General features: G+C 58.0%; 1 protein-coding gene across 14 annotated transcripts in view; it reads left to right on the top strand.

The window, feature by feature from the left end:
* Nucleotides 1-15,216, top strand: part of RIMBP2 (RIMS binding protein 2) — a 338,226-nt gene that overhangs the window by 289,484 nt on the left and 33,526 nt on the right. For 8 of the 14 annotated variants that reach the window (XM_082418177.1, XM_082418175.1, XM_082418167.1 and 5 more), the window contains 7 exons: nt 2,851-3,002; nt 3,975-4,436; nt 4,692-4,797; nt 6,270-6,409; nt 8,984-9,142; nt 11,827-12,534; nt 14,071-14,188. In XM_082418177.1, the coding sequence (XP_082274303.1) occupies nt 2,851-3,002; nt 3,975-4,436; nt 4,692-4,797; nt 6,270-6,409; nt 8,984-9,142; nt 11,827-12,534; nt 14,071-14,188 (1,845 nt within the window). Of the gene's footprint in view, nt 1-2,850; nt 3,003-3,974; nt 4,437-4,691; nt 4,798-6,265; nt 6,410-8,983; nt 9,143-11,826; nt 12,535-14,070; nt 14,189-15,216 lie in introns of all 14 variants that reach the window. The other 6 variants (XM_082418170.1, XM_082418172.1, XM_082418171.1 and 3 more) reach the window with 3 other exon arrangements.

The following is a 15,216-nucleotide window of genomic DNA, read 5'->3' as shown; positions in this document are numbered from 1 at the left end:
GCACGCCCAGCTGTAACAGGAGGAGGAATGCACCCCTCTCCCATCCCCCCGCGCTCTCTCCCAGGAAACTGTAAAGAGATGGGTTGAGATGGACCACCCTCCCGGGTCGGCTCATCCTCCGATTTATCTAAGGGGCAGCTGCCACCGCCGTCTCCATGAGGTTCCGTCATGCTGGTCTTGGCTGGGGCTCACGTACAAGGCAGCCCTTCCGAGCAAGGCAGCTGTGCCCAGGATGGGAGCCCGAACACCTGGGGAAGAGCAGCCTTCCTGGAGCAAAGAAGGTTGTGTCTGCAAAGATATGTGAGGGCATATTTTGATACCTCGAGGGCTTTTTTTAGTCCTGTGATGTTCACAGAACTCCCTCAAAGTGCCTGTCTCGACACTCTCCTCGGATTTGTCTTCTGTGATTCATTAATCCAGCTCTGCCCAACCTCATTTGTCAGCAGGTTGACAAACAATTCAGTGGTTCTCCAGGATCATTTCTACTAATTGCAGAAAGCCTTCCATCTAACCTGAGATTGGCTCTCCAGTTTATGATGGATTTGCTTTTTATTGCATGGTGCTTTCCAGTCTTTTTGAAATCCATCATCAACTAGAGTCTGACCTACAACGCAGCAAGGTCAGGGGCAGGCGGGACAGACAGTACTTCAAGGAGGAAGCAGGTCTGAGTAGGAACTAGTTTATGAAGGGTCAGTTCATTCGTCTTGTGAGGTGATGCTGGATTTCCTGCCTATCGGGATGTCAGTCGCGGATATTGGGAGAGGGAGGACTTGAGCTTTTCATTGGTTCCTGCCGTGAGGTCTTGTGGTCAGTGCTGGGGGTTGAAGAAACCAGAGACCCCAAACCCAGAGACCCCAGCGGCTCCGAGGAGAGGCAAGAGCACGTACGATGGGACGGCCGGGAGAGTCTTCGTGGAGAAGCTCACGTTGAGATGGAGAGGGACCCGGAGGAGATGCCGAGCCCAGGGCCTGTTCCCATAGGTTCACGCCCAGTTCCTGGCTGTCTTGGTCAGCTCGGGCTGGTGTAACAAAATGCCATAAACTGAGTGGCTTATGAACGACAGACATTTATTTCTCACAGCCCTGGAGGCTGGAAGTCCGAGATAAGGCGTGGTCAGACTCAGTGTCTGGTGAGGCCCACTTCCTGGTTCATAGACGGTGAAGACACTGTGTCCTCACCCGGAGGATGGGGCGAGGGAGCTCTCTGGGGCCTTGTTGATAAGGGCACGAATCCTGCTCATGGGGGCTCCCCCCTCATGACCTGATCACCTCCCACAGGCCCCTCCTCCAAGTGCCATCACCTTGGGGGTTAGGTTTGCAATATACGAATTTGGGGGGAATGCAAACATGCAGTCCATAGCAGACTAGTGCCTTTGCTTGTCCAGGAGGAGGAGGATTTTGACTGTGGAAATGTCACGAGTGAGAGGCATGGGGAGGGCAGCCCCTGAACCTCGTTCAGCGTGAGCTCAACGTCGGGCATATGGTTGGACCAGGTGCCCCCACGTGACGGACGTCAGTGCGACCCCCTCACCTCCGGGGCACTGGAGGGATGGGCTGGAGCTGGTAGATCACCGCTACACAAGTCTTCCCCACCCACAAAACCCCGGCCCTCCGCTGTCATTGCTCTTGTGGTAGAAGTGGGCACCCAGCAAACTCCCAAGCCAGTTTCAGTTCTTGACCTTCGCCCTTAAGAATAATGACCCACCTATCATATTTGAATGGACCGTCCAGGTAGAATTTAACTTCTGAAGCCGGTTGTAGGGAAGCCCCGTATTGCAGCGTGTTGAGGGTGGGTTGCATCAGCCTTACTCATGAGCCGCACTGAGCCGCAGGCCGGCGCTTCCAACACACAATAGCCGAGCAGCTTCCCTGGAACCTTAACTTCCTCATTTGCAAAACAAGGATGCGCTGAATTCACAGGACTGCTGTGCGGATCAAGTGATGTAGGGTCCCAAGCGAGCAGCAAGAATGAGCAGCACGCAGGAAACCCTCAGCAAACAGCCACCGCTGCCCTACGCAGACACCCGCGGGCCGGAGCAAGGCCTCGGGGGACGAAGCTCACACTTTCCTCCTGAAAGTCACACGCTCCTTTCCAAATAGGATGCTAGTTACGGGAGTTTTGCACCAGACAGACCCGGGGGGAAAAGGCGCTGCCTGTGGGTTACACGGCAGACAGGTGGTCCTGCTGTCCCCAAGAGCCACCTAGAAGGACCAGCGACATGACCCTTGCCTCCTTGTTGGTTGAAGTAGCTGCTCAAGACTTCCATGGTGAGCGCGATTCAAACGGGTTCCGGGGCAAAGGAAGCGGCCCAGCTGGTCAGCCGGGCAGTGTGTGTGCAGAGCCGGTGTCCAGGGCCGGGTGGCTTCATCAGAACCGTCTCTCTCCAGCTCCCGGTTCTGTCCTGTCCCGCAAGGTGGTGAGATTGGGGGGGGGGTGCGGTCCAGCTCACTGCCCCCAAGTCTGATGAAGAGAGAGACGGAGGGACGGAGGGAAGGCGGAGGGAGGAGGGGCGCAGAAGAGGATGGAGAGGCGGCAGGGATTTCTTTCCTCTGCCAAACGCTGGGTCCTCGTGGCCGGCTGGCCTGGCCTGCGTCACGGGCTGGCCTGGCCCGGGTCACGGGCTCCCCTGGGGACGGAGCACCTGTGAGCGGGGTTCCAGGAGGGCACTGCGTCTGTCCGGGAGCTGCCACTTCCTCACCCTCCTGCTCTGCTTTCACGCTTCATATTCTGCCCGCGACCCCTGGAGGCTTTAACAGAAGATCTCGTTTCCGGGTGCCACCAGCCGGGCGTGGTAGCAGCTCTTCTGCCAGAGGGCAGTGTCCTGAAAGCTCCTCTGCCTCTGTCCCCCAGGTCCTCCCGCTCCCCCCCAGGACATTGCCGTCCAGGCCGCGGCCACCCCAGGCACTGTCCAGGTCTCCTGGAAGCCGCCCGCCCTGACGGCCACGGGGCTGTCCAACGGAGCCAACGTCACCGGCTACGGCGTGTATGCCAAAGGGCAGAGGGTGAGTCCTTGCGGGGGCAGCGCTCGCCCCAGAGGCCCCCGCACTCTCCGCTCAGTGACGAGCGACTCTACCTCTCTCCTCAGCCCCCACGACCCACCAGCAGCTACTTAAGCACCCCCTACGCCGCCATCCCGGGCTCGGCTGCAGAACACGGAGAAGTCCATCCTTTTTGCCCCGTCCTCCTTCGCAGAATGCTCTCTGCTCTCCCCCCGCAGTGACTACCTGTTACTGCTCCGGACTTTTCTTGTTCTCCCCTGGGTACCAAAAATTCACATCTTTCGAGGCCCACGATATCAGGGCCCACTCAGTGGATTCCACCAAACTGATTCTTGGCGAGACGGTGGTCCAAATGCCCCGGAAACGCTGCAGCGTTAAGTGTTAATGCTCGCTGCGGGGGAGCCCGTAATCTCAAGCCCCAGCCGTCCCGGCACACGAAACAGACACGGCTGCCCTTGGGGGGCGGAGCTGGAGCGAGCTTCTGTCTGCTCTCCGCTCCCCACCCTGTTCCCCGCAGCCCAGGGCCAGGGCTGCTGCATCAGACGCGGGGCAGTGTCCCAGCTCGCCCCGTGAGAGCGGCCGCTGCAGGGCCCCCTCTCCTCCGAGCTCCTCGCAGAAGCCCAGCAGGCAGGGCCGCCCACGCCCCCCAGCCCGCCCCACCGGAAGGGGCCGCAGTCACGTGTCCAGCCGGAAGCCCGTTTTGGCCTCTGCCTGGCACCTCCCCGGGGCCACGCTTTGGCAGTAACACGCCCGGCGTTCTGATTCCTCTGCGGCCCCGCGTCTGCTCCTGGATTGGCTGTGGACGCGGAAGAAGAGGGCGTGCTCAGCGGCCCCCCCAGGCCTCCACCGGGGCTGCAGCCTGATGCGGTTTCCGGGCCGGGAGGTGTGGTCTGAGCTGGGTGTAGGCGGGGCCCAGGCCCCTGGCTGCTGGAGGGGCGCCCGGGGGGCCCCTGACCCCGCTCTCTCTGCGCGCAGGTAGCTGAGATCATCTCCCCCACGGCGGACGGCACGGCCGTGGAGCTGGTGCGGCTGCGGAGCCTCGAAGCCAAGAGCGTGACCGTGCGGACCCTCTCCGCCCAGGGCGAGTCCGTAGACTCCGCCGCCGCTGCCATCCCCCCCGACCTCCTGGTGCCTCCTGCCCGCCACCTGAGAACTGCTCCCACACCGAAGCCATTAGCAATTGCCGGAGCCCCCGATACCAAAGATGAACACCTGGGTCCGCACGCCGCGGCGGATGAGGCCTGGGAGCTCGGCCGGGCGCCTGCTCCGGCCCACGGACACCTGCTGGAGCCGCCCGGCCTGCAGGGCTCGGGCCCGGGGCGGCGGTCGCCCTCGCCCAGCCGCATCCTTCCGCAGCCGCAGGGCGCCCCGGTCTCCACCTCCGTCGCCAAGGCCATGGCCCGGGAAGCCGCGCAGAGGGTGGCCGAGAGCAGCAGGGTAAGGCTGGGCGTTTCCTCGCCGGTACCGGTGCCCGTGCCGTGCGGTGCATCTCTGCAGCCCAGCGGGGATGGGACCTTCCATCGGCACCCCGAGTCTGCGGGGAGACGCGCCCCGAACACTCAGCACCCAGAGTGGCGGGCTTGACCTGGGGAGAAGGATGCCGTGTTCATCCTCCAGTTTTCCCCTAGGGCTGCATTCCGGGGCATTCCAGGCCTAAGCCTGTCGGAATCAACGTGTGTTTTCATTGCGTAGATACGGACCCAGATAACCAGAGGAAATGGTTATCCACCAGCCTGGCTTAGCAGACGAGCTAACAACCCGCTAACCAGGCACTGGTCTGTGTCCAGGGATCTGAGAGGTGCCTCCTGGGAGTGGGCTTGGGGGCACATCTTCCTAACCGAGGGTCACCTCCTGGCTGGCTCACTTCAGGCTTCTAGCTGTGTGTGTGTGTCTGCACATGTGGGTATGTGTCTGTGCGTGTGTGTATACACACAGATAGACATATGTACGTATGTGTGTGTATACATATACGCACACACGCACTCATATACACGTATGTATACATACATACCTACATATAGAAATGCATGCACATAAATACATTCACCTGCCTATCATTAGAAATCGCCTGGACCGTGGGGAGGAGTATTCGGATGACAGTGTGGCCACGTCCCAGAGGAAATGTGCAGTGAGACGAGAAACTGTAAGAAGCAGAAGTGTTGCAGGAGAGCAGGACGTGGACCTGAGCTAGGCCACATGCCCCTCCCTGCTGGGACAAACCCCCATCTCTCTCCCTTGGGCGCATTTGTCTACCAGGGCGCCCAGCTTGTCTGCTGCAAGCCCGAGGTTAGGGCCCTGGCAGAGGGGACAGTGGTGGTCAGTGGTCTTCTCAGCTCTGCGCAGCCAGCCCACGGGGGTCTCTCCAGGACGGCAGCCCCTGGCAGTTCCTTCTCTGAGATGCAGGTGGAGACATCCACACTGGTGCCGGGAGACCCTCACTTCCTGGGCATCCCAGGGTCCGGGCCAGGCCCCCTCCAGGCTGGAGGCTGGGTCAGGAACTTCAGGAGAGGCCAGACCCCTAGAGGTCAGAGCTGAGGTAGGCGGGCCACGGCCAGGCAACCAGGAGGGGGAAGAGGTACCGTGACAGCACTTCAGTGCCTGTTGAAAAACTAGAAATCCAGGCTTTTTGTGAAATCTCCCGATTTGTTAATAGTTACCCAGCAGTTTGTACCCTTGACTAAAGGAAATGCCTCAGAATGTGCACATTTATTACGGGCAGCCTGGCGCTCTGCCCTGATTTCCTGCAAAGCAGAAGCCCAGGTGCTTTGGGGTGGGAAGGGGCTGGCGGGTGAGCTCTGCGCCCCCCCCGCCCTCTCGGCTAGCAGCCGTGCCTCCCACCACCCTGAGCTCCCAGACAGGACCCCCGAGAGCGGGCTGGAGCCAGAGGCTGGGCCCAGGAGCGCCTGGGACAGCCGGCACCTCCCCACCGCCCTCCCGGCCTGCCTTCCCCTTTCAGAAGGTGTGGAGAGAAAGCAAACCTCTGAGCTTCCATATTCAGGAAAAGGTTAATTGATCACATTAGCAGCCACGCCAGGGTGGCAAACAGAGGGAGAGGAGCCTTTCTTCAGCACCCACGCGTCACCTCCTGCAAAGGCAGGAGCTAGTTCTGGTGGGCATGGGAGGGGCATCGGGCACCCAGGGCAGCATCAGAAAACGTCCGCCAGCCTGTGCGGGTCACTCACCCCAAGTCCCTTCACACAGTGGCTCCGACTCACCCCCAGGGTCAGGCGGCCTCTGCCCTGACACCTCCCCTCTTCTCTTCCAAGCTAGAGAAAAGGAGCATCTTCCTGGAGAGAAGCCGTGGGCAGTACGCAAACTCGGACGAGGAAGATGGCTACGAGTCCCCCGACGTCAAGAGGAGGGGCGCGTCGGTGGACGAGTTTCTGAAAGGCTCGGAGCTGGGCAAGCCGGTGAGTGCAGCTGCGGGGTGCACGGCCCCAAGTCCCGGGTGACAGCAATCTCAGTCCGTTTGGAAAGTTTAGATTGCACAGCGCCTGCGCATTTGTGACCTCACTGGGGGACAGTTTCAAAAGTCGGAACGTGAGGGTTTTGCCCTCCCTGACTGCCCTGTGTGAGTATCCGTTCATGGGCTGATTTCGTGCTTCAGGTGAGTCTCCAGGTAACCGCCTGGTCTCAATTTAGGCAAAACCTACCATTTGTTTCTTTACTTTCGTTCATCAGGCAGATGTGTGATGAGCATCTGCTAAGTGCTAAGCATCATGGGAGATTCAGAAATTAAACGGTCGGCATCCCACCCTTGGAGGGACAAAATGTCAGGGCTTCTCGTCCCAGACCAGGCTCACAAGTGACAAATCCATCCAATGTGGATTTGGTCTCCAATTTCTGATTAAGCATATTCCAGTGGGAATGTCCTTTAATGGTGTCAAGACCTAAGTCTGGGCAACAGGAAGAGTGGGGCCTGGAGAGTCCTGAGATCTTGAGATGTCAGAGCTTGAAAACCCCTCAGATGTCAGATCCTCCAGCCCCCTCAACACACAGCTCTGCAGCAAGGCAGTGTCACAACCTCGCCAAGAAGAGGGCCTTGGAATCTCACAGACTTGGACTCATTTTCTGGCTCTGTCACTGCTAGTAGTAGGCAAGTTACTCACCTTCTGCAACCATCAGGTTCTTTATCTAAAAGATTAAAATAATTCTATTTGCATTTATTTAAACACAAGAAATGGAATGCCCAACTAATAATGACTAAGATAACAAAGACATTTCATTCTCCCACATCGCAGGAAGTCTCAGGTAGGAGGTTGCAAGGTTGATTCAGCTGCTCAATTGTGTCCCGGCTCTAGGTTCTGAATCTTCCATTCTTTTGGCCTTTCCCTCATGGTTACAAAGTGGCTGCCATTGCTCCAATCATCACACTTTCATATGACAGCACCCCAAGAAGGAAGGAAGGAAGGGAGGGAGGGAGGGAAGGGAAAAAGGAGGGGGGCTTTCTTCTCAGGCACATCTCTTTTAACTGGTAGAAAAATCTTTTCCAGAAGCTCCATCAAGACTTCCCATGACATCTCACTGGGCAGAAAAGAGGAATAGGAGTCCTATGAATGGCTTATCCATGATGTATTTGGCAAACAGCAGACACCTCCTTCCATCCCATGGGTTTATTACTAACTCATCATTGGGTTTGAATCCAGTGAGATTGTGTTCTCGAGGAGAGTTCCTTCCCATTTGCCTTGGGAAGACCTCTTTCAAACCAACCTGATCTTTGTTTATTCATTTAAAATCAATTCACTTTTACATCTTCTCTGCAGTGCCTGATTGAAAGAATTAGGGCTGGAGCAGCTCAAACGCTGACACACAGACTTCTCAGGCTGAGAGCATCTGGGCCACTTCTCTGAGGGCTCGGCTGGGTCGGGACCCCCAGCCTGGGCACTCACGCTGCCTTCCCATCAGCGGGCCGGGAACTTAGTGCCACTCAGGTGCTGACACGTCTTTATCTAGAGGAGCGATTGAAACTGGGGTATTTTTAATAAACGTGTCTCGAGATGCTATTAAATACACTTGTCTGGTCGCCCACCAGGAGAAGAAAGAAATTGCTCTTAATCGATGCCATCCAGCAGAAACAAAATAGCTTTATGCATGTTTGGGGCTCATAAACCTGAGCTCGTAGGCTGTGCAGTTTGAGTTGCTGCAAATACTCGAGATGCTGAATAATGGACGCTTGCTTTGAGGGTGGGAACGGGACCGCTGAATTGAACCAGCCCCAAAATCCCCAGACCCCATCAGGGCTGCTGGTGGTTCAGTTTACACGTTAGCAAGCTACTTGTACTTACTTTTCTGTTGACCCTTTCCCGCCGTCCCCAGACTCCTCCCCAAGCACCCCCAGCAGCGGGCCTTCCCCGGTGTCAGTGACCAGACTGGGCACAGAGTGGGCACACCACACAGGGGGGTCCTACCCTGCCCGGACCGGGCTGTTCTTTGACAACCCAGTGTGTGCACGTGTGTGAATTTTAGACTACCTGGTTTTCTTAAAACTCTTAGGCGCCCTTAATGGTGCATTTGCACCCACCTGCCTGCCACCCAGCACTCTCTGCTCCCTGACCCTAGATGCAACGTACATGCTCACGGGGCCTTGAGTCCTGCTGCCACCTGAGCTTACAACCTGTCGCTTGAGCCTTTGTCCAGCCACTAAGTTGGAGAGGCCAACGGTACCCAGAAAAGTGATGTCTTCCTGTGTGTCTTGTGAGCCCCCTGGCATTCTGTCCTGCCAAGAACCCAAGGGGTCTCTGCCTGCCCCCATCTGGATTTAGAGTTGGGAGGCCCGGTCTGGTCCTCTCTCTGCCATCGCAGCTCGCCGCGGGCTTGGGGACTACGATTGCCTCACCTCTGAGGTGAGCAGCTCTCACCCAGACACCCAGACACGACTCTGAGCTCAGAAGTGGGCAGAGCAGGGGAGGGCCAGCCAGGAGGGGCCCCGGGTACTCACGCATGCTGGAGCTGCCCCTCCATCTGCATCCCCTTCTCCTGCCCAGCCGCACTGTTGCCACGGAGACGAGTACCACACGGAGAGCAGCCGGGGGTCCGACCTCTCGGACATCATGGAGGAGGACGAGGAGGAGCTCTACTCTGAGATGCAGCTGGAGGACGGGGGCCGGAGGCGGCCCAGCGGCACGTCCCACAATGCCCTCAAGGTCAGTGCCCAGGGGCGCCGGGCCCCTCCCCACTATCCCCACAGTCGCCCAACCCTGTCCCTTTGCCGGGCCATGAGGCCGGCGCCAGAGGCACCTGGCCCTGCAAGCAGAGCCCCCAGATTTGCATGGGCTTCGCTCACTGTTGAGTCTGCGCTCGGGGTCTCCTGTCCCTCCTCTTTCCCAAAATTCTGGGTGAAGGAGTCTGGGAGAATCCGCTGGGCGCCCCCAGGGGCACCCAGCTCTGTACCAAGAACTGAATCGGACAGAATAGAACAAAGAAGTTTCCCCCCCTGCCAAACCCCTGGCTTTCGTGTCCATCCGCAGAGGAGCAGGGGCTGGGGGGGCAGGAGTCCGCCTCTGAGTCAGACTGGAGATTGGGAGCTGGTGGAGTCGTGCAAAGGTTCTCAACCGAGGTGGACGTTGCTGGACTGCGGGAGGGCCAGGGAGAGGGGATGTCAGAGGAGGTCAGAGGAGGGTCCGCCCTCCTGGAGGACAGCGGGGTCCACACACGAGCCCCTTCTCAGACACCTACCCCCAGGGGCCCCAGCATCCTCTGCTTCCGCCTCTGGTGTAGCCGTCAGCGAAGGGTTTGATGGGGGGTCACCTTGACCGAGATGGAGCTCCAGGCCCCAGGACGCACCAGGAGCCGTCCTGCTGCTGCCACTGCCTGTTGCAGCGAGCATCTGTTCACTCGGCACGAGCTGGTCGCCCCTGTGTGCCAGGCCCTCCGCCAGGCTGGGGTATGAGGACGGACGTGACCTCCGAGCTGCAGCTGCTCCCAGCCCAGCGGGGGAGGCAGACAAAGGGCCGGAGAGCTGGTCGGCCGCTGTGGGGTTTTCACATGACAGAGGCCTTGGAGAGGAAAGTCCCGCCCGACCCCGGCCTTGCTCTGGGAACACAGAGCCGTGCATTTTGAACGGTGGACAGAAGGCGACATCCAGATCTGACTGCCAGCTCAGTGCCCGCTTACGTAGACCAGACTGACTGACGTTCTCCCAGCAAAGGCCCCCCGCAGGGCTGGCGACGCTGTCACTAGAGAACATGCCAGATCCCCGTGCAAACCCCACCGGCCCCTCTCCTCCCCCGCCCCGTGCCGCCGTCCAGCAGGAGTCACGGTGACCTTTCTCGGCAGAGGAAGGTCCCAAGCTGCCCGCGGTCCAGCCTGACCCGCTCCCCCAGCTTCCCCACGAGCTGGGCCGGCGAAGCACGTCTGCCTCCCCTCCCCTCCCCTCCGCCGTGACGCTTCGGGGATGATACTTGCTGCGCAGTGTTAGCAGAGAAACCAAAGGTCACCGTGTCTCCCGGGGAGAAGGCCCAGAGGGCAAGTTCAGCGATCTGGACTCCTGGTTTCTTTTCAGACATTCCGAGACTTAGCTTGGGGATCCGGCCCGCGGGCTCACCTTCCCACGTGGTAGCCCCGGTGGCTCACGTGCGCCCCGCCTGGCGCCCGGGGCGGGGTCCCTGCTTCCTCGCTCTCCCTCCTCACCTCCGTGCTCCCCGGAGTAGACGCCCTCCGTGGGGCTCTCGTGAGCAAATGAGCGAAGCGTGTGCCACGCCCTCCTCGCCTGGCCCTCGTGGGCTCCAGACCCGCGGCAGACGCGGCCCTGGGTCACCCCGCCAGGTCCCCGTGCGCGCGGGGCCCACAGGCCGCTGGGCTAGGGGACAGGGAAGCAAATCCGCTGCTCCCACGCGGAGGCGGCTCCAACGCGCATCCCCGGAGGCCCGTGGCGGGGCAGACGGTGGGCTTACGGCTTCGTGGAGTCACTGGAGTGTCCCGGGAGGGGCGCCCAGCGGGCCGGTTCAGCGGGAGCAGAGGAGGGGGCTGAGGGCAAATCCGGAGAGAGAACCACGTCCGGGACGGGGGGCGTGGGGTGTCCGCCCCTCGACATCCATTAGGCCCCTCTGGGTGGGCCAGCCACCGTACCGGCGGGGACACGGCTCCTCGCTGGGGGCCTCGAGGTCCAGGCTGTGGAGGAGAGACGGGCAGGCCTCTGCAGACACGGACAGAGCAAGACCGTGCCCAGAGCCGTGACTTGGGGGCGCTCGGTGCCGAGGTCCCCGCGTTCACAGCCTGAGATCTGAGCCAGGGAGAGAGGCCGTGGGTTACTGCGCACGAGGATGGATTTCAGAGGGTGCTGAGAGCTTAGGTGGACGTGCAGAGTACAGTGGCGTGGCCGGGTTGGGGTCCCCGTTTCGTGAATCATCTCCAGTTGCCGGCGGCCCACGGCAGCTGCCTTCCGAGTTTCTGAAGGTGCAGCCGGCGGGCAGCGGGCTCAGACGTCCCTGCCTCTGGGTGTAGCCGCGTCACAGATCCTAGCGCCTCGGTCAGCGTGAGGCCTCCTGCCACCATCCTCCCTGCACCCGCGGCCCAGCTGCCACTCTTCCGTTGTTTGGGCTGCATGGCTGGTCCTGAGGGCGTCAGGCCGCTCTGCGTGCGCTCTGCCCGGCCCCCCTGCTCCGGCGCCATCCGTCTAACCCATTCTGTTCTCATTCCAGAGCCCCGGCCAGAGCATGCCATCTGCCCCTCCCCCCGCTCCCCTCCCCCACGAGTACGAGCATGCTTTCTGCCCCTCATGGCCTCGGAGACTAATTCTGTCTGTATTTTCTTTCCTTCCCTCGGCCCCACTTCATATCTGATCACACACTGACTCGCGGCACCTGTTCTAACACACCACCCCCTTAAGGAGTGCTCTAAGAATAGGACCACTGAACGTGCTTTCTTGGAGCTGCCCGAGTATCCCCAGCAGACTCACCACAGTAAGAAGCTTTTCAGTATCCCCGAAGTAGCCGAGGAGGATGGAGAGCCCTGTGAGTTCTCGTACAAGCAGGGCGTAGGGGTCTCCTCCAGGGCCCGGACCCGGCTGGCCAGAGAGCCCAGGCCCGCCAGGCCCTGCAGGGGGCACGAGGCCCCGCTTGGCTCCCGGGTCCCTGCGAAACCCAGGGGCCCCCGGGCCAAGGACTTCGTGTTCGAAGACAGAGGCTGTCGGTTCAGCCGCTCGGCCGCCAGGAGCCCGGACAGCGGCCTAGACTGTGGGAGCGAAGAGGAGGAGACGCGGTTTAGTTTCAGAAGCCCCGCTGCCCAGTGCAGCCCCGGCCCTGGGCACTGTCCCTGCAGGACGGGCCTGAGGCCCCTGCTGGCCCGGCGCCGGACGCTGACCCGGCAGAGCAGCGTCGAAGAAGATTCTGGGGAGCCAGTGGAGGCCGGCCACGTCGTCAGGAGCGATGAGGCCCAGCCGAGCCCGGAGAGGTCCGCCCCCAGCAAGTACAGCTGGGACGAGCCCGGGGGCCGTGAGGACTTCCGGGATGTCTGGAAGAAAAGCATAAAAATGTCCGACAGTAGGGCCAGTGCCAGACACGCCCAGCCTCCTCCCCGGGTTGCAGACGGTCCTTTGGTGTGTGAAGTAAACCTCCCGCTCACATCCGCTTGCCAAACCAATCCGTTTTCATTTCTTCACCTTCTTTTATTTTGGTGTCCATCCCGGGGACTCTCTCTGCTGGCTCTCTTTCATTTTCATGCATCTTTGATCTATGCGGCTTCCCAGTCTTTGGACCATGCTGATGATTTCTTTACTTTGCTTTAGAATGATGACCGCCTACCCCCAAATCAGTGATGAGTGTGGCTGCTTTAATTAAAGGACAACTGAATCTAAATTTTAATTAAGGGTTAGCTGAACTACGATTCTCCAAAAGTTTGGCAACACATACTTTGCAAAATGAACCGTGGGGACTTGCTTATGACTTACTGGTATTACTGAAGGTTTTTCTCTCGTTGTGGTTTTGGTGTTTGGTTGTGGTTGGTTTCGGCCTTCATCTATCACTGAAAAAAAGTAGAGAACAATGATTGAAGAGATCCATTTTTGCATCTGTTTCCAAAGGTTTTCTTTTTCTTTTTTTTTCCTGTTTCTTTCCTGCGACCAGTTTTCAGAATGACTTTTCCATCATCAGCTCTAGACCCATCCCCCTGCCTTGTCTTCCAGGCTTGTGAGTGGTTTTCAAGAGTAGGGATTCCTTCAAGGCTTCATTCATCTCTATATTGTGTCCTCTTTTCAGAACATTTGCTCCTGTCATGCTGAACTTTTCCATGAAAACACAGGTGAGACATCCCAGGGTTCCAGGCCCTGGGTCTGAGCCGGTGCAGTTTGTGATATGTCCACTAGAGGGCGCCGATCCACAGCCCCACCGACACCAGCAAACTGCAGCTCACTCCCTGTTCCCCGCCTGTAACAGACTAATTTCCGTAACTCCCACCCCCCCGCCCCCCGTTCCTTCCCTGTGTCCCTGAAAAACTTCCTGACTCAAATTACCAGTGAGCTGGAGGTTTTGCTTCGATTCTCATATATGATGCGATGCAAACCTGTAGCGTGAATCAGAGGCAGACTTATCCGTAAAGGAGGACCGTTCAGGTTAGCCCTGGAATGTGATTGGTGTCTTTGGATTAGGGCCAAGATGTTGCCATGAGTTTCCAAGCTGATAACACACAGAAACTTCTGAGTTTTCGGTAACCTCACATGCAACTTTGCCCAAGCGGGACATTTGGAAACGCAGTGTTTCCCCCGCTTTTGTGGTCTCTGGAGGGGCTGTGCTGAGACTAGGAAAGAGGGGGCGAAGGTGTGACGAGTCGCCTTTAAGCCACTCTCACTGTGGTTCGAAAGATTTGGCTTCGGCGGCAGTAGCGGCAACAGAAAGGTGCCTCCCGAGGGATGCTCTCTCGCCCCCACCCGTGCGTGGTGAAGCACGTGTGCTGTAGAAGACGGGGTGCCTGGGGTGAGCACTTTTTCCTCTTTCAGGTTATTCAGCTAACCTTTCAGTTAAAAGCTAAGTTTAGTTGCCTTTAGAGCTTCTGCTTCTAAGTTGAATTGATTTGGCTGACAATTCTTTCCTTCCCACGGCTGGCAAGCCTTCTGACCGTGTTGTTGTTTTGTCTTTAGATTTTAGGAAACCCGGTGACTGCTGGACGGGCTGATCGGGTGGATCTTGTGGGCCGGAGGTTTCCCCACGGCAGTGCTGGCCGCCACAGGTCCCGGCCAACGATGGTCCCCTCTGCCGGTTAGTGGGCCTGATGGAGGCCTCCTTCTTTCTTTTAACCACAGGGTGCGTGGCTGCTTGGTCCTCCATCTAAATATTTTTAAAAAGTCATTAGGAATAGCATTTTCAACTAAATACAGAACACCCTCGGTTATTTATGGCAGAAGAAGGCAGAAACAGCACAAGACAAATAAAACCGAAATTTAAGTATTCTCAAAATATACTGACTTTTGACAGCAGTCTTCTCCCTACCAGTTTTTCTTTTTTCACTGCAAAGGCTGCCATGATAGGCATTGAAGAGGTGGTGACGGGCCATCTCCCCACCTCCTAGTTCATGCTCTCGTGAGATGCTCATGGTCACAGCAGCAGAGGCGGGGATGGTGGCCGAACTCCAGATATCTAAACAAGCCCTGAGTCCATGGAGAGTTATCTGTATGCGTGAAACACTTGGACAACTGGGGTTGAAAGTTATGAAAAACACCAGGAGGCCTGAATGTGTGCCCTGAACTGTGTGTTGACCCCGCCCATCTGGTCACCTCCTTGTGCATGAGTCATTCTCTGGCTTCCAATTCCATTCTCTTAATTACTTTTTGGAATTCAGCCAGCCGTGCTGAAAGCTGTCATTGTAGTCATTCTAATCAATCCGCTAAGAGGGGAACGTGGCTGAAGGTCAGATGGGAATCTTTCTACTACTGGAATGAGCCCCAGCAAAACAATTCCAAAAAGTATTATGCACAAGATAATGGAATCTGGTAATCACAAATAAACTAGCTTTGTGTGAAAACACACACACACACACACACACACACACACACACACGAAACAAAGCAAGAGACCCACTCATGGAACAGAAGTAGATGAGAGCAAAACATCTTGATCTGGCGAGACAGGGCTCAAGGAAGACAACCTGTGGAGGTCCAGACACCTGAAAACACAGCCCCAATCACATTTAAATAGCTAAGGTTGAAAAGACAATCGGGCTTCGTTCACATCAGCCAAAAATAATTAAAGACTTCATACAGCAGTACAGATCCCCTGAAGTTTCATCC

This window comes from Balaenoptera physalus, assembly GCF_965194825.1.
Source record: "Balaenoptera physalus genome assembly, chromosome: 12".
In the NCBI taxonomy this organism is placed as follows: Eukaryota; Metazoa; Chordata; class Mammalia; order Artiodactyla; family Balaenopteridae; genus Balaenoptera; species Balaenoptera physalus.
Note: the sequence above shows the minus strand (reverse complement) of the source record. Positions and strands in the feature narration are given on the sequence as shown.